Source organism: Diceros bicornis, chromosome 21 (assembly GCF_020826845.1).
Source record: "Diceros bicornis minor isolate mBicDic1 chromosome 21, mDicBic1.mat.cur, whole genome shotgun sequence".
NCBI lineage: Eukaryota > Metazoa > Chordata > Mammalia > Perissodactyla > Rhinocerotidae > Diceros > Diceros bicornis.
Genome location: NC_080760.1, coordinates 44,529,501 through 44,551,619, shown reverse-complemented (window position 1 = coordinate 44,551,619; position 22,119 = coordinate 44,529,501). Strand labels below are relative to the sequence as shown.

At 44.7% G+C, this 22,119-nt stretch overlaps 1 protein-coding gene across 3 annotated transcripts in view; it reads left to right on the top strand.

Moving 5' to 3' along the window:
- Nucleotides 1-22,119, top strand: part of ASAP1 (ArfGAP with SH3 domain, ankyrin repeat and PH domain 1) — a 355,431-nt gene that overhangs the window by 310,271 nt on the left and 23,041 nt on the right. For 2 of the 3 annotated variants that reach the window (XM_058564942.1, XM_058564946.1), the window contains 7 exons: nucleotides 5,116-5,302; nucleotides 5,544-5,629; nucleotides 6,894-7,009; nucleotides 7,165-7,232; nucleotides 8,257-8,364; nucleotides 10,482-10,710; nucleotides 21,165-21,335. In XM_058564942.1, coding sequence (XP_058420925.1) covers nucleotides 5,116-5,302; nucleotides 5,544-5,629; nucleotides 6,894-7,009; nucleotides 7,165-7,232; nucleotides 8,257-8,364; nucleotides 10,482-10,710; nucleotides 21,165-21,335 — 965 coding nt within the window. The remainder of the gene's footprint in view (nucleotides 1-5,115; nucleotides 5,303-5,543; nucleotides 5,630-6,893; nucleotides 7,010-7,164; nucleotides 7,233-8,256; nucleotides 8,365-10,481; nucleotides 10,711-21,164; nucleotides 21,336-22,119) is intronic. The other variant, XM_058564945.1, reaches the window with a different exon arrangement.

Genomic DNA, 22,119 nt, shown 5'->3' with positions numbered 1-22,119 from the left:
AAAAGCGATGGGAGATTCATGTCAGATTAGCAAAAATTCCGGTACCTAGTAGCCCCCTCAGCAAGACTGTAGGGAAACAGACATTCTCTCTCGTGTGTTGCTGGTGGGAGGACAAAAGGTACACAAATTTGGGTAAATTTGCTGATAAATCCCTCATTTTTGAACTCTGCTCCCTCTGGACTCTGACACCAAATAGATTTGGGCAGTGAAGAATACCTAAACATATGTATTTATTTGAACTTGTGTTTGCTTGAAGAAACACTGGGAAATACACAGGAGACTAATGAAAGTGCTCACTCTGGCGTGGGCGTGGGCATGAAACTTTCCATAAACACTTCTTGATATCATTTTTATTTTTGAGTCATTGAATCTTTAAACCTATTCAGAAATTTTTCCATTGAATTTACACTGAAAATTTTTTAAATACTGCAGGTGAAGAGGGGAAAAGAGATTTAATTCTGATTTGAGTATCAGGGAAGGCTTTGACTTGACCCCAGCCTCCGTGCTGTGGCAGCCCCTCCCTGGTGGTTCTTCAGGCACCAGATTTGCACAGCACTGAAACTCTTAGGGGACACGTTCGAGGATCGTGTTTTTTCCAATCTGAAATCATGAAATAAAATCTCCCAGAGGGCCTCTTGGCAGTTGTCTTTTCTTGAATTCAGCAAATGTCTATTGCATGTTCACTCTGTTGTGTTTGCATGTTTACATGTTGTGTTAGATGCTGGGGAAACAGCAAAACGCAGACTGGATGTAATCCCTGTCCTCATGATCCCTGGGGCCTAGAAAGGAAGACAGATATTAACCAAGAAAGTGGGAAGTTAATTAGTTAGTCATAGTTGTGGTAAGTGTCACAGAAGAAGAGTCGGGCATGTTGGGGGCATATGCAATACCCTCACCTGATCTGGGGGCATCTGGCTTAATGACAACATTCAGACATCGTCCTAGCACAGAAACTGCCTGAGTGTCTTTTTCACACTAATGAGCACAAATTACACTGAGAAATAAGGCTTTTCAGGAGTTAATTTGATCATAAAACAACCGTGAAGAGACGATCCGAAGTTACCTCACAAACTTGATGACGGTGTGTGCTCAAGGACACACATGGTGCAGTCTTGCCCACACCAGCATTTTTTAAATGTTTCCATGACCCAAACCTCGAAGGCATTACTTTAGGATAAATTTCATAACGGCACAGATTTTATTTCCTGTTTCTCACGTGGGAGGCAGCGTCAGGACTGCCCCTGTCAGATCCGTGGCCTCAGATGGTCATTGACCTCTGTCAGGCCTTCCCCTTCACAGAGCTCGTGACTCTCAGAATCTCTGGTGTGGTGGTGAAGGTCGTAGACTGCAGCCTGACCACTGGAGTGCAGAGCCTGGCCCTGCCGCTGCCTAAACCATGAGATCTTGGCAGCTAACTTCAACTGCCTGTGCCTCAGTTTCCTCATCTGAAAAAATGTACCAACTTCTGAGGGAGTGGGGAGGATTACAGGGGTTAAATAAAAAGTACTTAGAGCCGCCCTTGGCGTGGAGTAAGTGCTATGTATTTACTCTTACTATCACCATCGTCATCATTGTTATTAATTCTTTTATTTGGCCAGCAGCCTAGGCATGAAGTGAATCTCCTGTAACACATAATTCAATAACTCACCTATTACTAAGCCACTTCTATGTTCCAGGCACACTTTTAAGTACTAAAGATACAGTAGAGAACAAGAAACTTCCTGTCCTGCTTATGTTCTGACTGAGGAGAGGAAAATACAGAGAATGAAAAAGTAAATAATGTAATTTCACATAGTGATAAGTGTTATGAAGAGAGTATAACAGGAGGAGGAGTGGAAATATAGGGGCATTTTCATTAGGGTGGTCAGGGAGCATCTCTGAGGACTTGACGTTTGAGTGGGGATCTAAAGGATACACAGGACGCACATGGGGGAGAGCGGGCCAGCAGATGGAACAATGAGTGTAGGTGCCCTGAGCGGGGACAGGCTTGGTTTAATCAAGCCATCATGAGAAAGTGAGCGTGCCTGGAGCGAACTGAACTGGGAGAGTGGTGGGAGATGCCATGTGAGATGGAGATGGGACCAGGGCACATAGGGCCCTGTAGGTCCTGGAATGTTTCTGGACTTTAAGTGTGATTGGAAGGTTTTAAACAGAGGGAGTGACATGGTCTCAGTTACGTTTTAGATGGACCGTTGCAGCTCATTGGTTCTCAACCAGAGGCGGTTTTGTCCCCTGAGGACACTTGGCAATGTCTGGAGACGTTTTGTTGTCAGGACTTGGGCAGGTGCTACTGGCATCCAGTGGGTAGAGGCCAGAGATGCTGCTGATCATCCTACAATGCCTAGGACAGCCATCCATAACAAAGAGTTATCCAGCCCCAAATGTCAATAGGGCTGAGGTTGGGAAACCCAGCTGTAGCTGATGAGTGAAGGACACACTGTCTGGGGGGCAGGTGGAAACAGAGACTGAAGAGACCCTGTTACACTAGATCCACTGAGAAATGGAGATAAACTGGACTAAGATGATAGTAGTGAAGGTGGTGAAAAGTAGTTGATACTCAATATATTTTGAAGGGAGAGCCAAATATGGGATGTTTAAGGAAATTGTCAGGATGACTCTCTAGGTTATTGGCCTGAGCATTAGGTAAATGGCCTGTACCATTACCTGAACCAGGGTAGATGGGAAGGACCGGGTTTGGTGGGGGACAAAAGGAGAGAGTTGTCTTTCATCAGCCGTAGGACTAGAAGTCTGGTGTCCAGACTTTCAGACGAGTCTATTTTCCACCCTCCCTATTGCCGCATGTCAGAAAGCCTTTAGTTGCCAGAGGGCTGTGGGCTGAGTGCCTAGAAAAAGTTGAACGTACTGAGCCTGGTGAGAGCTCAGACACTTCCTACAGCCACAGACTTAGAGACCCAAGGTGGGAGGTGATCTTCAAGGTGACCCGGGGCATCTCCCCATGTGATACCTGAGTACCCTGTGCGTTCTTTCTGCCAAATTGTTGTGTAGTGTCTGCGTGATGCTTCCAGCAACAGGAAGCCCACCTGCAGACCTTGCTGCAGCCTAGCTTAATGCATGGAAATGGTGGTCACCGGTCTACCTCTCTGTAACTTTCCACCGTTGATCCTGGTTCTGCCCTCTTGGATAACACTAGAAAAGAAGCTTTGAAATGAACCCATAGCTGTGCATCACTCTTTGTTCCATACCTAAGCTCTTAGTTCCCTGAAAGGTAGTAAGTCGGGCAGGTGTGATTACTAATAGTTTACTATTAGTAAACTATTAGAAACTGAGGTGCGCCAAGAACTTGATTTACCCAGCATCACGTACATTGCAGGTGATCTCAGACAAGACATTTAATGCTCCATCTATCACACAGTAGCTGCCTTTGAAACTTTATGTAAGTCACATGCAGCAGGAGACTCAGAAGCCAGGCTAAGGCCATGCTTTCAGGTGTCTGGAAGTCTTCCAACTCGCCAGGCCATGCCATCCTAAAAGGACTTTACCTGAGCACAAAGGACACCCGTAAGAGTAAGATCTTGATTACTGAGGAGAATCTGCAAGTCACCACAGGCCATGTGCCACCACCAACCAGCTCAACTCTTCACTGCCAAGCCAGATGAAAGAAAAAGGCGTCAGCGCAATTTTAAACAGTGCTGTCTGGCTGTGGGATGTGGGACACAGCAGCAGCTACCACAGATGGAATGGCTGTATCTGAGCAAGAAAGTTTATGTCCCTTGAGTTAGAGCCCTCTCAGAAAGAAGATTTACCTATTAGGTGCTGTGCATTCTTTAATTCAAAATATACCAATGAGTTACTGTCCCTATTTTCAGATGACAAAAACAGAAGCTCATGAAGATTAAGTATTTTACCCAAAGTCACACAGCTGGTATGTGTGACTTATAGAAGTAGAATTTGAATCCAAAATCTATTTACTGTCTTTTTATTAATTGGCTCATGTACCAGGAAATTCAAAGGGTGAGTTCAGGTACTGCTGGATCCAGGATGTTGAACAGTATCAACAGGATACAAACAGTATCATCTGGACCTTATTTAGCTTACCCTTCTGACTCTTGTCTCTGCTTTCCTCTGAGCTGACTTCCATTTCAGCGTTTCCCCAAAGGTGGCACAGGTAACCAGCCATCAGGCCACTAGGTCATATACTCACCCCTGCAGCTGGGAGGTGGTCTCAGAACCACTTGAGCTGAAGTGGAGAAGGGCTGAGTCCTCAAGAGAAGGAGAAATGCACTGTACCCACTCAGACCTTGGGCGTATTATCTTTTTTTTGTATTTAGTTTTTTATTTTTTGTGAGAAAGATCAGCCGTGAGCTAACGTCCACGCCAATCCTCCTCTTTTTTTTTTTTTTTTTTTTTTTGCTGAGGAACACTGGCCCTGGGCTAACATCTGTGCCCCTGTTCCTCCACTTTATATGGGACACCACCACGGCATGGTCTGACAAGCGGTGCATTGGTGCGTGCCCGGGATCCGAACCCGGGCCGGCAGCAGTGGAGTGCTCGCACTTAACTGCTACGCCTTGGGGCCGGCCCCTCGGCCGTGTTATCTGCAGCAGTCTGCTGCTCCCTGACTGAAATCTCTGTAGGAAAGACAGCTCGTCTGTATCCTTCCAGAGCTCAGTGCTTGACCTGTGGGAGTGGCTTTAAGGACAGCCTTTCTGAGACTCGATTTTGTTACCTATTAAAATAGGGAGTTATATCAGATGGCTAAAATCCTTTCCACAAAGCTCTGAAAACTTATAATTGGTCTTTTAGAATTGTATCAACTTTTTAAGTTTTTAAATTTCTTTATATGTAGCTGAGTTTGAAGTAGTAGTAAATAGCAGATTTCTCATGCTATTCCTCAAGGCGGAAAAGAAATCTGCTATTATCGTTAATTTTGTGACTATATATTACCTGCACACACTAGTAAATATATATCAGTTTCTTCGTTTTGTCTTTATTGGAATAACTTGGCCTAAAACCTGGTTTGTTTGAATGTGGAAAAGAAGTGTACCTTAATTAAAATAACTCTTCTCAAAGAGAACTGCTTGTCAGAAAAATGTAAATCTTCCTTAGCTCTTGGAAAATAAAAATTCCTCTTCATTTTGTTTTGCTCTATTTTAGGACTGTGCGGAAAGAATATATCACTGCAAAGTATGTAGATCATAGATTTTCAAGGAAGACCTGCACATCTTCATCAGCTAAACTAAATGAATTGCTTGAGGCCATCAAATCCAGGGATTTACTTGCACTAATTCAGGTCTATGCAGAGGGGGTTGAGCTGATGGAACCACTGCTGGATCCCGGACAAGTAAGGCTTCACAGAAATCATAAGATTAAAGAGAATACAGAAAATCTGTTGAAAAGATGACTCATTTTATCATAACACCACATAATGAGGCTCTAATTCGTTGAGTGACCATGTGTAACTCAGGACGATTTGAGAGTGAAAAGGGGGGCTATGAATAATTACTTTAGGGCACCTGATGTAAATGAAGCTGCTCTAGGCAAAGTTGAACCTGTGATCACCCTACTTATACTATCCTTTTTAGGAGCTCGGGGAGACAGCCCTTCATCTTGCAGTGCGAACTGCCGACCAGACATCTCTCCATTTGGTTGACTTCCTTGTACAAAACTGGTATGGTTTTTGTTTTCTATGAATGTGCCTTGTAAGTTAATACACATCAGTCCCATCAGTGGCCTGATTTACTTGCACTGATTGGGAATTGCAAAGAGCCATAAATTATTTTAGGCTTTGCAGGCATGAGGCCTCTGTCGAAACTATTCACCTCTGCCACTGTAGTGTGAAAGTAGCCATAGACAATATGTAAATAAGTGAGCGTGGCCATGTTCCAGTAAAACTTTATTTACAAAAACAAATACAGGGCCAGATACAGCCTGTGGGCTGTAGTTTGCCAACCCCTGATCTAGATAAATGTAAAATCCTATCTGCATCCTAAACCTGCAGCATTAGGAGAGGTTGAAAGAGAGAAGCCTTAACAGCACGGGTCAACAGGATCTATGAGTTTTCATTGTTCATAAGTTCAATAAAAGACAGCAGTGTGTGTGGCTGACTCAATAGCTAATTCAAATTTGGGACATACTATTAGCAGTATAATATTGAACACAGGAGATTTGGACTTGCTGGATTCTTTATTGGGTAGTTCTGTAAGCCACAGATGATGAGGAACTGGAGCTCAGCCAAAGGAGAAGATCAAAATAGTGAGTGAATTTGAACCCATATATGAAGAATAGTGCCTGGAAACAAGCCAAACAGTAAATGCCTCCGCCTCTTCCTTAGAGGTAGTACAGTGTAGTGATTAAGAGCATTGGTGATGGGTTGTAATTAGTATTTTGGTGGTGAACATGATGTAATCTATGCAGAAATAGAAGTACAATGATGTACACCTGAAACTTTTACAATGTTATAAACCAATGTTACTGCAATAAACAAAAAATTAAAAAAAAAAAAAAAAAAGAGCATTGGTTCCAGAGACAAACAGCCCGCATTCAAGTCCCTGCTCTGTTGTCCATATCTTAATAACCTTGAAAGCAAGCACTTGACCCACTCTGTGCCTCAGTGTTTTCATCTGTAAAATACAGGTTATAATAGAACCTACCCCAGAGGGTGGTTTGAAGATTAAATGAGCTAATACAGGTAAAAGCTAAGAAACAGTGTCTGTCCCATAGTAGGCACTCAATAAATGCTGGCTATTATTGTCATTATGTTGCTTATAAATTTAGGTGTAATGTTGGAAACATAATTTTCTCTGCTTGTAATAAGTAGGTCTCAAATTTGACTCACCTGTTAGCATAAAAATTAGTTAATCTGTAAAATAAGTTAATCTGTAGTTTTAAGTTATAGATTGTCATTTTTTTCTAATAATATTTTAATTTTTCAGTGGGAACCTGGATAAGCAGACAGCCCTGGGAAATACGGCTCTACACTACTGTAGTATGTATGATAAACCTGAGTGTTTGAAGCTGCTTCTCAGGAGCAAGCCCACTGTGGATGTCGGTAAGAGTGCTGCAAAGTGTCTCTTAATAACCATAGTCGGAGCATTTGGTTGGCTAAAACTGAGATTGTGTGTTACATTATGATTTGATTATTGTTCCTTGCCTTTTCAAGATATAACCCAGATAATTATGAAGTTTTATTTTCCCCTATTTTAGTTAACCAGGCTGGAGAGACTGCCCTGGACATAGCAAAAAGACTAAAAGCTACCCAGTGTGAAGATCTGGTAAGCAAAAATGGACGTGGGAGATTTATTAGACCAACTACCTTAAAATGTCATTGTCAGAAACTGAAATTTGGAGATAAAAGAAGCAGATTCATTTTTTTGAACATTGGCTAAAGAAATTTAGACAAGCACTAAGGCTACATTTGAAAAAAATGGTAAAATGATAAATTTGTCATCCACATGTCTTTTGAGTGCAGTTCTGATGCAGGAGCTAAAAGGCCTTTGAGAGGTATTATTACCAGACGGGCTTATGGACTGACGTCCTGCTTTTTATCTGCCAGACTATTAGGCTTTCTCTGTAGCTTAACAGTAAAGAAGAATTATTTGGGAAGCCACTTCCAAAAATTTGGCAAGTAAAGTTCAGAGCATAGTGGTTTTAAAATGTGAACGCACTGCGCCCCCCACTCCCCCTTCTGTGTGCACTCACCTTTTTGATCCCCTTAGTTCTTGCTTATAACTCTGGCCTTAGCGTAGCGAGATTCTCTGAACCGCAGGAAGGGAGGAGCTGGGAGAGCCACCTTACATTCCCTGGAGTTTCTGCTAAGTATCAGGTCTGGGTCGAGGCCCAACAGTTGTCCTTATCCTTATAAGAACCCTTTGAGGAGGCTGCAGTTATCTCTGCCCCCGTTTCTGGGTGAGAAAAGTGGGCACAGATTGAACTGGGACCATCTGACTCCAAAGAGCTACCTCTCATACTTGACTAAGTCTGATTTCATCTTCCAGCCAGGAATTTGCCATTTTGAGGCTGACTTGAATATTAAAAACACTTTTAATTTTGGAGAGAAGTCAAGTCATCAGAATAAAGAAGCCTCTGCCTGTACTTCTTCGCAGTTCCTCTTTAGCCTGTCTTATAGCAGCCCAGCCTGTACAATGAGTTTTGTACAATCATGCAAGTACACTGCAGTACACTGCAGCTACTGGTGATTAATTTGAAACCACGAATAAGATGGATTTGCTCAGTGTTTATATAATATTAGGGTGTTTGGCATTTAAAAAAGATGGTTCCACCCGTTGTTACTTTCAGCTTTCCCAGGCTAAATCTGGAAAGTTCAATCCACATGTCCACGTAGAATATGAGTGGAATCTTCGACAGGAGGAGATGGATGAAAGCGATGATGATCTGGATGACAAAGTGAGTATAAATAATGCCTCTGAATTCCTAAGCACTTCTCCCTTTGTTCTACACTATATGGACAAGATCCATTCTTTGTGAGCTTGATTTTGGTCCTCTGACCTGATGTACTAGGGCCATTTTCTTTGTTCAATGTTTAGTCTTTGTTGGGTGCCACTAACAGCAGTATTAGGGTTCTCCAGAGAAACAGAGCCAAGAGGATGAGAGAGAGAGACAGGAATTGACTTTAAGGAATTGGCTTGCATGGTTGTGAGGGCCAGGAAGGCCAGGACCCGCAGAGCAGGCTGGCAGGCTGGAAACTGCAGCAGGAGCTGACGGTGCAGTCTAGTCTGGAGGCAGAATTCCTTCTCCTTCAGGGCTGCTCAGTGTTTTGTCTTAGGCCCTTCAACTAATTGGATGAGGCCCCCCTTTATGGAAGGTAATCCCCTTTACTCAAAATCTGATTTAAATGTTAATCACATGTGAAAAATACCTTCACAGCGACATCTAGACTCGTGTTTGGCCAAACACCTGGGCGCCATAGCCTAGCCAAGTTGATGCATAAAATTAGCCATCAAAACAGCTAATTAATAAATAGTAAGTCATCATTTATTGAGTACTTAAATACAGCCTAAGCAGCGGAAGGCATGCCTGTGTTACCTCAGACCATCTTTACTAAAAGCCCACTATGGCATTATTATTGCCCCCGTTTTACAGAAGAGAACACCGACACACAGAGATTTTGCAGCTTTTGTCTGAAGTCCCACAGCTAGTAAAGACAGTCTCAGGGTTAAACCTAGTTCTGTCTGACTCGGATAGGTAGCTCTTAACTATCTCGGAAGGTTCATTCGTGCGTTTTTCATCAGATGTGTATTGAGCACTTCCTCTGTCCCAGGCAGGATGTAAGGAGTGGTCAACGATGGGCATTGCAAAGCTGTCCTAAAGGCATGCAGCACTTTGAGAGGAGGTAAATGATAATACAGTTGATACCATTATAATAAGAGTTTGGGGGAGTTCCTGAGAAGTATTCAGAGGACAGAGCAGCTGCCTCAGCCCTGGCAAGCCACGAAGACCTGATCAAGGATGTACCGTTGGAGAATGGGGTTCTGACGGTAGGGAGGAGCTTGCCAGGCAAAGAAGCGGGGAGGAATGCATCCTTCCAGGGAGGGAGAGCAGCATGTGCAGAGGCCAGGGGTCGGGATGGAGCGTGGAATCTGAGGAGGGTTAGAAGCACGGTGTGTGGGGTACCGTTGCATGGGTTGGGTGGGGAGAGGCAGGAGGCTACCCTGCAGAGCCAGGCAGCCCAGATCAGAAGGGCATTGCAGGCGGAGTTTGGCCTTTTGGCTTTTATGCAAGCAGTCAGAGGCCAACAGAGATTTATTGTCAGAAGAGCAATGTTTCCTACCAGCTCTGGCTGCAGGGTGGAAAATGGGCTAGAATTGAAAGAAACTGGAGTCAGGGGCTGTTCAGGAGGCCAGTGCTTCAGTGGGAGCTGGTGGGTGGCTGCTTTAAGACATTTCTGAGCTCTCCATGCAGGACCCCATGGCTCTAGATGACAGTGAGGTTTCTAACTTGGAAAGTTGCATGGATCATAATGCTGTCAACAGGAGTGTAAACACCAGTGATCCTTCATAGGCAGTTGAAAATGGTTGGGAATCCAAGTGTGTGGATGAATGAGGTTACTTTCTAAGAGGATGTAAAATGAGAAGAGAGGTGAGGATTGAAAACTTGGACATGAAAGAGTTGAGCAGGAAGGAAGAATGAAGGTCATAGATTACAAATGCAGTAGGTGGAAACTGTTCAGATGTTGATGAAAGTGTCCTGCACAGGGCAGGTGTTTGTTAATTGAAGGTTAAATCTGACTGTGCCCTTATGCTTCTGAATACTGCTGATCCCTAACCAGTGTCTCCCTCTTGTGACTCTGGTAATGGTGACGTGAGAATCACAAGTGTAGTATCTGGATCCTTCGCTTGTACTGTGTCGTGGCTCTTAGGCTCTCATGGTGGCTGACCTCATAAAGTGCAGAGAGCCACAGGAACCCACATTCCCAACAAGCCCACCCCACAGAGACCTTCTGTACACCTGAAGTGTAGTCCTTGATTATTGTCTCCCCCCTACCCTGTGCTTTCATCTACCAGCCAAGCCCCATCAAGAAAGAGCGCTCACCGAGACCTCAGAGCTTCTGCCACTCCTCCAGTATCTCTCCCCAGGACAAGCTGTCACTGCCTGGATTCAGCACTCCAAGGGACAAACAGCGGCTCTCCTATGGCGCCTTCACCAACCAGATCTTCGTCTCCACAAGCACAGACTCGCCCACATCTCCAACCTCGGAGGCGCCTCCGCTGCCTCCTAGAAATGCTGGGAAAGGTACGGGCTTTGAGAAGGCCTTTGTGACTCCATCCTCAAGGCTGGTGGTGTACCCAGCTTTGAGGTAAAAATTGCAAGGAGCATTTGAGTGGCAAAGTATGGAATGTGTGGTCAGGGGCAGCTTGAAATAGGGACCTTGCCATTTGCCAAGGACGAGTAGCAAGTGTTGTGGGCACTCCTCATGCATTATCTTGTATTAACCTCACACAGTTCTATGAGGTATGTGCTTTTGTGCCCATTTCACAGATGAGGAAACTGAGGCTTAAGGAGGTAGACTGACTTGCCCAAGGTCACACACCCTGTAGGTGGTAGAATTGAGATTCCATCCAAGGTCTACATAGGCTCCAAAACCTGTGCTCTTTCCTGTATAATGTGGGGTGGGATTTTAGTTCTTTGAAAAGTTACTTTTCTCTACGCTAAAATGTCTCTCTTCTGAAGATAGTAGTAGTAATAGTGGTAGTTAATAGTTATGGAGTGCTTGTTTTATGCGAGGCCCTCAGCCCAGCACTTCCCATTTCAGGCTCACAAAATGAAGTCGGTACTACAATTGCTGGCATCACATAGCCGAGGGGACTGGTTCAGAGATGCTGAATAATTGGCCTACAGTTCCCAGCTGTTTGGGATTCTGACCCAAGTCCCGTGTGACCTGAGCCCACACTCCTGTGCTCTCTGATGAGGACTGTTTTTCCATGGGACACCACCTGGGGAAGAATCTGACCCAGAGGAGGGTTATTTATGCAGTGCCTCATCAAATGCCTCCGTGGGGCTAGTGCCGCAGGCTAACAGTCCACCACCCTGTTCTGTAGCAACACAGCGCTTCTCCTGGATCCTGAATCCACAGAGTGTGCCCTGCTCAGAAAGTCAGTGTGTTCCCACCTGTGCAGGGACAAGTCGAGGCACAGAATTGCCAGCATCAAAGGGTCACGCAGCCAGGGAGAAATGGAGAGGTACCCAGAGCTGTAGCTTTGGGTTTGGTCTCAGCCAGTAAATGTAATTGCAGGGTTCTCCCTGTGTGCTCAGCTCATGCTAACACAGGCTTCGAGGGCCTCTCAGTGCACAATGCCGTGCCTATTTGAATCACACTGGGGCTATTTTCTGGGAAATGTGAGCTGTATTCAAAACAGTGTTTTTTCAGAGCTTATTCTCCATTGAAATAGTGTTATAAATGGGAGCTGTGTTCTTAGAGAGACCCCAAATGGCCTCATAGATCATAAAATAACAGAGAAAAGTTAAAATAAGGCTTCAGCATGAACGGTACTCATCAAAGATAACCAGTGGCCATAAGAGTAACAGCACACGTGAGCCAAAGGTTTAATTTGCAGTGTTTTTCTTACTGTTTCATACATTGTACTAGAATGCACGTAAATAGGGCATCAGAATTTTTTTTAAATTGCTGACATACCAAGTTGCAGATCTGTAATGAAGAGTACTGTGTTACTGCTCACCTAGGTAATGATATTCTCCATCAGGGTAGCAATCTGATAAGAGCAGAGATTCCCTTTCTGCACCCTAAAGAGGACCGTGAGAAACCTCCAGACAAAATAAAATTATCAAAGAAGTTACTCTGAAAGGTTTCACACCCCCTAATTGTGGTTACCAACATAGTAGTGATGACCTGTCTAGAGAGGCATTGCCTGTACCTATTCAGAGAGCCTCCAGGTAAGTGAGAATCATGAAAAAGGTCTACAGGAGAGAAGGACACCAGAGTCCTGGGGGCCAAGAGGGCCCCTCACCTCCCTCCTCCCCTTTGTAACTTTATCTCAAGGGGACAGAAACTCATAATATATTTTATGTCTGACTCAGTATATTTGATCTGACTCAATTCTAAGCATATCTCTTCTACCTGAATGAATTCTGATTAGCTCTTTACCAAAGGCCTGGAAGACAAAGACCAAGTTTATTTAGTGATCCAGCTGCTGAAACAAGTGCTTAGAGACTTGGGTGCAGCAACTGTGGTCAACTAAGCATAGACTAGTTACCCTCCACTCCCCCCAAAAAAAACCCGTAATTGGAAATAGAAATCCCTTTTTACTAAAATCAGAGTGTCCTTCCAGGCTGCTCTTAGCAAGACATCATATTCAGAGATTTGGCCCATGCTGGTGAGACACAAGGAGCACAACCTTCCCGTGACTTTCATAAGGGACGTGAAACGTGAGCTACATCCTGTAGCTAGCCTGGCTCGTGCGCCCTCACATTTGGAAGAGTGATAATGTTTAGAATGGAGTTCTTAGAAGACATTGTTGAAGATCAGCTGATGCTCTGTGCAGAGATAATTCTCTTCTGTTTTGAAGACCTTACATTTTTTTCATTTCATTCGTTGATCTGATAGAACCATTTGCATGAAAACAAGAGTGTCTTGAATCTGCCGTTCATTTGCCACGGCAAGTAAAGCAGAGGTCTCTGCTTGCAGCAGAAGTCATTTCCACGGCTGTGGGTTTAGGAGTCTCAAGGATGATGGCTTCCAGTGAGGCAGAAAGAGACACTCATGATGAAGTCCCCGCTGATAAGAGGAATACAGAGAGGAGAAGTAGGAAGAATTATTCTGAATCCAGCTCAGGAATATTTGCAAGAAACTCCAGCTGCCCTATTTCAATGCAAGGAAGTTTGACCTAAATTGCCACCAAGCAAAGCCCCTTTGTGTTAGAGCAGAGCTCCAGTCCAGGTCGGAAGAACTCAGCAATTCAGAACCCCACCCTCACCACCCTAAGCCTTTGGCAGAAACATTTTGCTGCCTAACCCCTCTTCAGATGTGAGGTCCAGCGAGATTAAATCAAAGCTACAAATTTAAGTACACGGAAGTTCTCACTCCTGATCAGCAGCTCCCCACCACCCCCAACTTCACTATATGTTTATTAAGACTAGAAGTTCTTCAGGCTTTCCAAGACTGGTTTGTTTTTCATCTTCAAGCTAAAATTACGTTGTAGACCCTGGATTTTTTAGAGCTAGAAGATGCTGAAGGGTGAAACCAATCTGCAACACATTGTGCAGCTCAGGAAACTGAGCCCTGGAAAGGTTAAAGAATTTACTTCTGGTCAAACAGTGGCTGAAATAGGATAGAAAATTAAAATGGGCCTTAAGATGGCAAGCCAGATCTAGTTTCTTCTTTTCCATGTTGAGGAAGACGGTCCATTTCTGTCTTGCCTTCCTCAAGGAATTGCCATCAGAATCCGGTGAGACAATATATATGGAGAAAGCATTTTGTAAAATGCAAAGCCTTGAACTACTGTGAGAGACTCCTGTTAGGATTGTTAAGCTAAGACTCTATAGATGTTTCTAGAATACGGAAGAATGTAAGTGAGCAACATGATACCCGTCCCACAGAACAGGTATGTGAAACACGTATTGCTTGCTTGTGTTTTGTTTTACTCCATTTGTAAGTAATTTTAAGCTGTAGAACTGCAGTTTTCTCCCATTGTACAGTTCCATACTTCTTACAGAGTGATGACAGAACTGTACCTGACATGAGACAGTTGTGGAGATTAATGGGAAGGACAGGAAGCTTTTAGCTCAGCACCTGGCACATAGTGAGTGCCCCATGAAGGATATGCCTCTGGCATTGGGGCCACTGCAACCCTCAACTCTAAGAGTCCTCTTGGTAGTAGGGGCCAGAGTGAGGTCGCCCAGGTCTGGTAAAGGAGCAGGTGCTCTGAATAGTGAAACCCCACACAATGTAAGCACCTTAACTCAAGAAAGGATTTGTCATGTCAGTGAATGATAAATCTGATCTCAAGAAGCTTATTTAACTTAGTTAAAAGGACTAACTTTTTCAAGCTTTTAGAAATACCAACAACTGATACATTAATTACAGTTCATTCCCATCTGCTCGTGAAATCAGTCCCTAGAAGCAGGCGTCACGTAGCCCCTCTGAGTGTCATGTGAATTCCTGTAAGTATTGACCCTGCGCTTCATGCACATTTTTGATAATGGGGCCTCCCTCCCTCACGCAGACCCTAGCGCCGGTCTGCTAAGCTGGCGGCTGATTCGTACAAGAGCACCGTGGTGCCTGGCATCCTGAAGGCCTTGTAAATGCTTGTTCACAACTGCTCGGTGTCATGGAGAATATCACGCCAGATGCAACCCTTGCCTTCAGTTTAAGTGAAGAGACTAATGCCCTCATTAATCAAAGAATATAGTTAGTCACACACTATCCAGTCCATCAAGCCAGACCACAGCCACCTGGGCAGCTGTGACACTAGACTTTCTTCTCTTCTTCCAAGAAGCCTTCTTCCCCTTGCCCCACCCAGGAGACTGGGGTTTCTTCCCCTGTTCGTGCCAATCCTGTCCCTGCCCTGGTCTCATTTTAACACTTAGCTGATCTCGGTGTTTCAGGGTCTTCATCTGAAAATAAGGATTGGGTGTCTGCCATGCTGGTCACTGCTTAGAGGACATGGAATGGTGTCTATCAAGTGACTCGCACATAGCGAGCATTCAATAAGTGGGAGTTTGTTTGATCCTGCTGCATCTGTTCAGTTCAGCAAGTCTTCTGGGCACTGGGAAGGTGCCAAAGAGTGGAGAAGGAGCACCCTCTTCGGAGCTCGCACTCCGGCCGGAGAGGAAGCCAGGAAGTGTGCCATAGGGGCAGCACAGGGGGGTCACTGTGGGCGCGTGAAGGAGAGGTGCTGCTCACAGGTTGGAAGAGAGGGCCAAGGCAGTCTTTGTTTCACTGTCCCCCTCCTACGAGACCAGACTTCTCAAGCACGGGGGCCGTGAGTGAGCTGTCCTGGCGTCTCTGGCGTGGAGTGGGGAGGGGGCGGCGCTCCATCCGTGCTTGTTGAATGAATGAACAACAGCCGAATCAGTGAGAGCATATCCCAGAAATATGTGCCAGAGTAAGAAGGGGTCACTCATACAACTAAACTGGATGTCTGGGGCTGCAAGAAGGCAGAGGGGAGTGGAAAGGGAAGACCTTGGGACATGAAGGTGGCCTGCCATCATGAAAGTGCATTCCTGAACTATTCAGACTTGCCCTGGAAATGTTTTCCTATTAGCAGCATTATTCATATATTGATGACTTCACAGTTGCCTGGATTTTTTATCTCATGGGAAGACAGCCGTTTGAGTGGCTCGATTTTAAAGCTTCCCGTGGGCTGTTGTCCTTTATTGATGTTGGATTTTTTTGTGGTTTTTTCGGCCTATTTTTATCAGTCTCCCCCAATCCTTTTTAAAGCATTACACATCTGTCACCTTGCACTGGCCACCTTGCCGGCCTAGAGGGCATCTGTGAGTTTTGCCCTCAGCAGTGGCATTGGCCCCGGCTCGCTAGCTACATCACCCGACCGCCAGGCTGTGGAAGGGGAAGCCGGGGAAATCCTTACGCTTCTTGTGGGCAGGAATGTCTGAGTCATTGTGAAAGAACCAACCCTGAGCCCCTTGAATCCCAGTACTTTTCTCTTAATTATCAGTGTCCTGGAAGGAGTTTGGAGGACAAATGAATAGCTGATGCTGTGTTCTGTGTGTAGCACGGTGTCATTCACGGCGTCACACTGCCGTGTTGGAATCCTGGCCGGCTCTGCTGCTGACTTAGTGTGCCTGCACCCTCCCCTCCACTTCGCCGTGCCTCTGTTTCCCAATCTGAGCATGGAGACAATAATAGCTTCTTCCTTCTATACACACAGTTGTTCTCTAAATAAATATATTGTGTCTTTGTCTGCTTTTTAAAGTAACAGACTTCACTCTTAAGCTCTGTACTGTGAAAAGCAATAGGAAATGATAAAATTTTCATTTGTATTGTCCCGAGTTGTATAAATATAACTTATGTCATTAATACTTATATATGGCATGTTAGAATATGTAAATTATACTTCTGCAGACAATTTTTTTCAAAAATTGTCAGCATAATTTTTAAAGCCATCTTCTGGGTCTTGTTTTTTCTTTGAATTTCAAAGATGTATTTTTGTTTGGTCTCCCAGCATAGAAGACTTCTGGGTTTTCTGTTTTACTGAAAACCAAAGGTACAAGGATATTGAAAAAAGAATCCTCCTGACTTACACCATGAATTACTGCCATAGGCTTATATTGAGTGTCCAGAATGTGCCAGGCTCAGAGAGATGTAAAGACAATATGGATCTTGCCCTAAGGAAGCTTACAGCCTGGGAAAGTACAGCTCTAACACAAGGTGGAGAATGATTAGTCCCTTAAGCCTTGTGGAAATTCAGAGATAGAAGGAGTTGCTCCGGGGCAAAGGGGATGGATTAGAGAAGGCTTCTGGATGAGGTTACATTTGAGCAGACCCTTCACAGATGCAGAGGTGAGGAGGAACACAGTTAAGTCTCTGAATGTTCCAACCAGGTGGACGTGGTGCCATTCACAGGTGAAGCAGAGCACTGTCAGGGCCGAGAGCCCGGCCTCGAGTCACACGGAGCCCGAGTCACTGGCTGTGACTGGCCAGTGACTCCTCTCTTCAACTCTCTGAACCTTGGCTCTCTTTATGCTTAAAATAGGTGGTCGTGATAACAAAACTGCTTTATAAGGTGAGTTCTAGATAATGTGTATTAAACTCCTGAGCGTTAGGTCAGGCACCCACACTCAGTAAATGGTAGCTCTGGAGAATTTAGGAAGTGGAGAAGATTTGAAAAGCGTGCTGATGGTGATTTATGAATGGATTTTTTTATATGTATATGTTTAGGTGTAGGTGAATGATTTTTCAGAAGGACAGTTTTTCTAGGCTTAAAATGAATAGATTTCCTTGTTGTTGAAGATAGAGTCGTATCTGGTGAGATTTTATTCAAACCCTCTCTGTAGTCTATGAATACGTTGTTTTTCCATACAGGAGCTTTAGTGAGCAGAGGAAACGTCAGTTCCCGGGAGGGTCTCAGGAGAGAGCCGCAGCCTTCAAGGAATGTAGAACAGGGCTTTGGCCTGCAGGCTGCCGGTCGCCTGCCAGAGAGAGCACAGCGGCTTCGGAGATGCACAGTGTCATCATGTGCATGAGCTTCCTGAGCTCTGGCCATGTGCTGGGCACGCTTCTGAGGTATAGACCTCAGTTAGAGGCCTCCCCGAGCTGATGACATTGAGGTGCTCGTGGCAGCACAGCTCAGGGGGGTTCAGCAGGGACATTAGAGTTGAAGGCACGGCAGAATGTGCAAATGGAGTGACCAAGAGGCTGTTGGAGATGCAGGGCAACCACCCAGGCATGTGACCCTCATGTGACCCCTCAGGAAGAGCTGGGGTGCTCTCTGTCTCCTCTTAGAAGACCTTCTAATAACTTAACTAACCTCAGAGTTATTCATAGCAGCTGTGGAAGACTAGACTGATATTTTTAAGAAAAAGAATTAGAAGATAATTTGACATAATAGCCAGTATTAGTGGCAAATGAAGGTTGGGGCATTTTCTCCTTGCCTACACAGGCCCTGACAGAGTGAAGGGGAGCACATTGGCTGTCCCAGTCTCCCCCACACCTGTTAATCTTGCCTCTCATTCCTTTTTGAGTTTGTTTGATGCTGTGTTTATTCTTTTTTATTTTGTTTTGTTTTAGCTTTCTTTATCCTGCCAGAATTGCTTCTTTCCTGACTGAGCTGATACTCAGGTGTATTTGCATAAAACATCCCCTTTAGTGCTTCGAGACCAGTTATTCATTTTGGAAGTCTTCTGAGCTCTTTAAATCCTAAAAAATTTTAAGTCTGCTTTTCTGGGGTCTATGTAATGTAGTGTTTTTCAGCCTTTTTTAACTCATACCCTACCTGGCAAGAAAATTTTGTGGTATCTTCCTTTCTGTAGCTTCTATTACAAAACAATAGATGGGTCTGTGTGCGTGTTTTCTATGAAATTAGATTATAGTATTGACTATTCCTTTTCAGACTTAGCACTGTCCCTCCCTATTTCCCCTTCGCCCTGGTTTTTGATCAGTCACCCTCAGTGAGACATACTGTCTTCCTTAAGAATCACGAGCCTTGGGCAGGCCCCATGGCTTAGCGGTTAGGTGAGCGCACTTCACTGCTGGCGGCCCAGGTTCGGATCCGGGGCACGCACCGACGCAGCACTTCTCCGGCCATGCTGAGGCGGTGTCCCACGTACAGTAACTAGAAGGATGTGCAACCATGACGTACAACTATCTACTGGGGCTTTGGGGGGAAAAAAAGGAGGAGGATTGGCAATAGATGTTAGCTCAGAGCCGGTCTTCCTCAGCAAAAAGAGGAGGATTAGCATGGATGTTAGCTCAGGGCTGATCTTCTTCACAAAAAAAAAAAAATGAATCACGAGCCTTAAAACGATAGAAGTAGCAATTTGTACATCCATTTATTCAATACTATGTTATTAAATTCAACTTACTATACACTAGGCCAGAGGCAAGCCTCGCCCTAATAGAAGCTGCAGCCTGGTGGGGGAGATGGGCAAGAAGCAAGTAAACAAAGACAAATAATTACAGGTTGTAACAAGTGATATGAAGAAAGTGAGACAAGTCTGTGATGACATGTGGAACATTAATCCCTTCATTTTTGAAATGATGATTCAGGAGGCTTGATTTTGCATGGTCTGTGGTTACAGGATGACTCTGTTCTGATCTTTCCTGAAATCACATACACATATAGCTTTGCCCAGAGACATGGCACCATTGGCATTTTGTCTCGGGCAGTTTTTGTTTCCAGGCAGGGTTTGGAACTTGATTGAATGACCTTTCAGAGGCAGTGCATCAGAAAGTCCCTAGATGGCGATAAAGATGCAGTCGCTGGAGAATCTCCTCATTGTCTATTATCTATTCTCCATTTATTTCCAAGAGGAAAGTTATACTTCCTAATACTGAGCATCTGTTGTTGTTGCTGTTGTTTTCCTCGTGTGCCCGGCACAGGAAATGCTGCCGTGGCACTCAGGAACAGCAGCGTCGAGGGGTACGTGCCTCGCCACTCCCAGCTCCGCCCCCCCGTGGCCCTGTAACCTTGGTCACACTGGGTCTCTGCTTTCCCGGCTGCAAAATGGGGACTAATACCCGACCCACTTGCCTCACGGGGTTTATGAATATCAAGGGGGATACGATATACGAGCACATTTTGAAAACTACGAAGCATTATACAAATGCTGTAATAACAAGGACTTCGTTACAAAAATAAAGTAGTTTCTGAAACCACAGTGACTGGTGCCATAATTAGGCGTTGATTTGGGGTAACGGTAAGGCTTCCGTCGTGTATCACATCAGAAGGACTGAGAATAAATTAGACATCTAGGGCCATTTAATCCTAAAGCAGATGATCATTTTACTGAGATTAACAGGATTTACTTTCAAGATGAGAATGTGTTTGAGAAACAGTGGTTTAAGTCAGCGTTGGCACTGACCGGTAATTGGTAATGGGAACTATCAAATTTGACCCAGGAAGGAGGCCAGCAGTAAGGAAGCTTTACTTTTAACACGCAGAATGTAAAAAGCTCTTTTGGAGCCTTTCTGGATCGCCACGTATCTACCAGCCTGTGTTAAACATTTGGTGTGGCAGTGTTCTTAGCTTTTTTTCTGTTTCTTTCCTTTTTTTTTTTTCCTTTTAATGTTTGTGGAAGCAGTTGTCCGTGAACACAGTATACCTGGTAATAACCGTGAAAAGGTATTTGTCAGAGTGCCCAGCATATGGTGCCTGGCACACACCCGCCCCGTCAGTGTCTCTTTGAATAAACAAAACTGATGACATACATACTACTCCCGGAACAGCTCTTAAAAACAGACTCCTTTTTTCTTAAAACATTAGGTCAAAAAGTCAGCTTTTGCAGTGATAGTTTGTGTGCATGAGTGTGATATTAATATCATTACTGCCGTCTTGTCTTTACCTCTGGAGAGAGTTGTCTTGTTTTAAATCTATAGAAATCAACGTCTAATTTATATAACTTGTTCAGGCTTTCAATATAATTGTAGATGTATGATTTCTAAAACAATTCAGAATGGGAGGAAAAAAGATGTGGGGGATTTCCCTTTTTTCCAAGTAACTCTTTACATTAGATCCTTCATTATTCAGAAGTCATTAAAGAAGAAAAACCTTCAGGCAAGTTTGCTGACTAAAAGAAAAAGTCGTAGTGGAGGGAAAAATCCTATTCTATGAATGCTTTCATGTTTCAGCCTGTGGCCCCCTGAAAGTTTAGCCCATCTCTGCTCTCTCTCCATTGATTTGCTGGCAATGCTGTGTGCCTTCTTTCTCAGTAGACTTTGCAGTGATTCCAGTGAGTTATTGGTTTAAAACGTATGTTTTTTATTTTTCCCATTGTTACCTAAATGATGATCTAAACCCATTAGCATTGCATGTTGACTGGCATTTTGTTCCTTAAAAGTGCCCACTCTCCTTTCTTTTGTTGTAGTTTTTTTTACCGGCGATTTTTGAAAACCTTTGTGAGCTCTTGAGTTGGTGGGATTGGCCATATCCAGCGTTGTCCTCTTGTCTCTGTGTCTCGCCCCACATTTGACGTGTGGAAGTAACTGCATACTGGCTGCTCTGTCTGTGAGACTGGGATTAACCTTCCTGCCCCATTCGATTCCTTTCTAGGTTCAACTGGCCCACCTTCAACACTCCCTCTAAGCACCCAGACCTCTAGTGGCAGCTCCACCCTGTCCAAGAAGAGGCCTCCTCCCCCACCACCCGGACACAAGAGAACCCTGTCCGACCCTCCCAGCCCACTACCTCACGGGCCCCCAAACAAAGGCGCAGTTCCTTGGGGTAAGTCATCCTGCAGTCAGGGCCAACGCTGCCGGGGCCAGGCAGTGCATGGGGCTCTGTGGGCAGTGGACTCAGCATATTCAGCAAACGGACCAGACTGCACACAACTCGGATGAGGGCGTGGATACGTCTAAGTAGGATTGTACTGCCTGCTGAGGCCAAGACACATTTTGCAAAATATTTAGGGCCATTTAAAAACTATAATAATAATAAGATGCTGAGCACTTCCTGTGCACCAGACACTGTGCTAATTAATAAGCCTTCCACAAAATCTCATTCGGTCACAGTAGCAGCTCTGTGAGAGAGAGATTGTCAGGCTCATTTACAGATAAGCAAACAAAGGCTCAGAAAAGCAAAGTAATCCATTCTCCTCACAACAGCCAGAATGGTTTTCTCAAAGTATAAATCACCTCCCCTTGTGCTTCAGATAAAAAACGCCAGCTCCTTCCGTGGGACCTAGAGGGCTCTGCGTGGTCGGCTCTCAGCTCCCAACTCCTTCCCTGCTGCTTTGCTCTGCTCGCTCCACACCGGCTTCTGTCACCTCTCGGGTTCAGCAGGCTCTTTCCCCTTGAGACCGTTCCACTCTCTGCACCTCAGTCATACGCTTTGAGAGGCTGGCTCCCCTCATCTGTCTGTCTCCCTGGCCCCACTCTCTAACGGAGCTTCTTCCCCACCCGTTTCCTTCAGAGCACCTTATCACAGTCGATAAGTATTTTATTTGTGTTTGGTTGTTTGCTCTCTCTGGAGTGTAAGCTCCATGAGAGCAAGGACCTTGTCTGTCCTG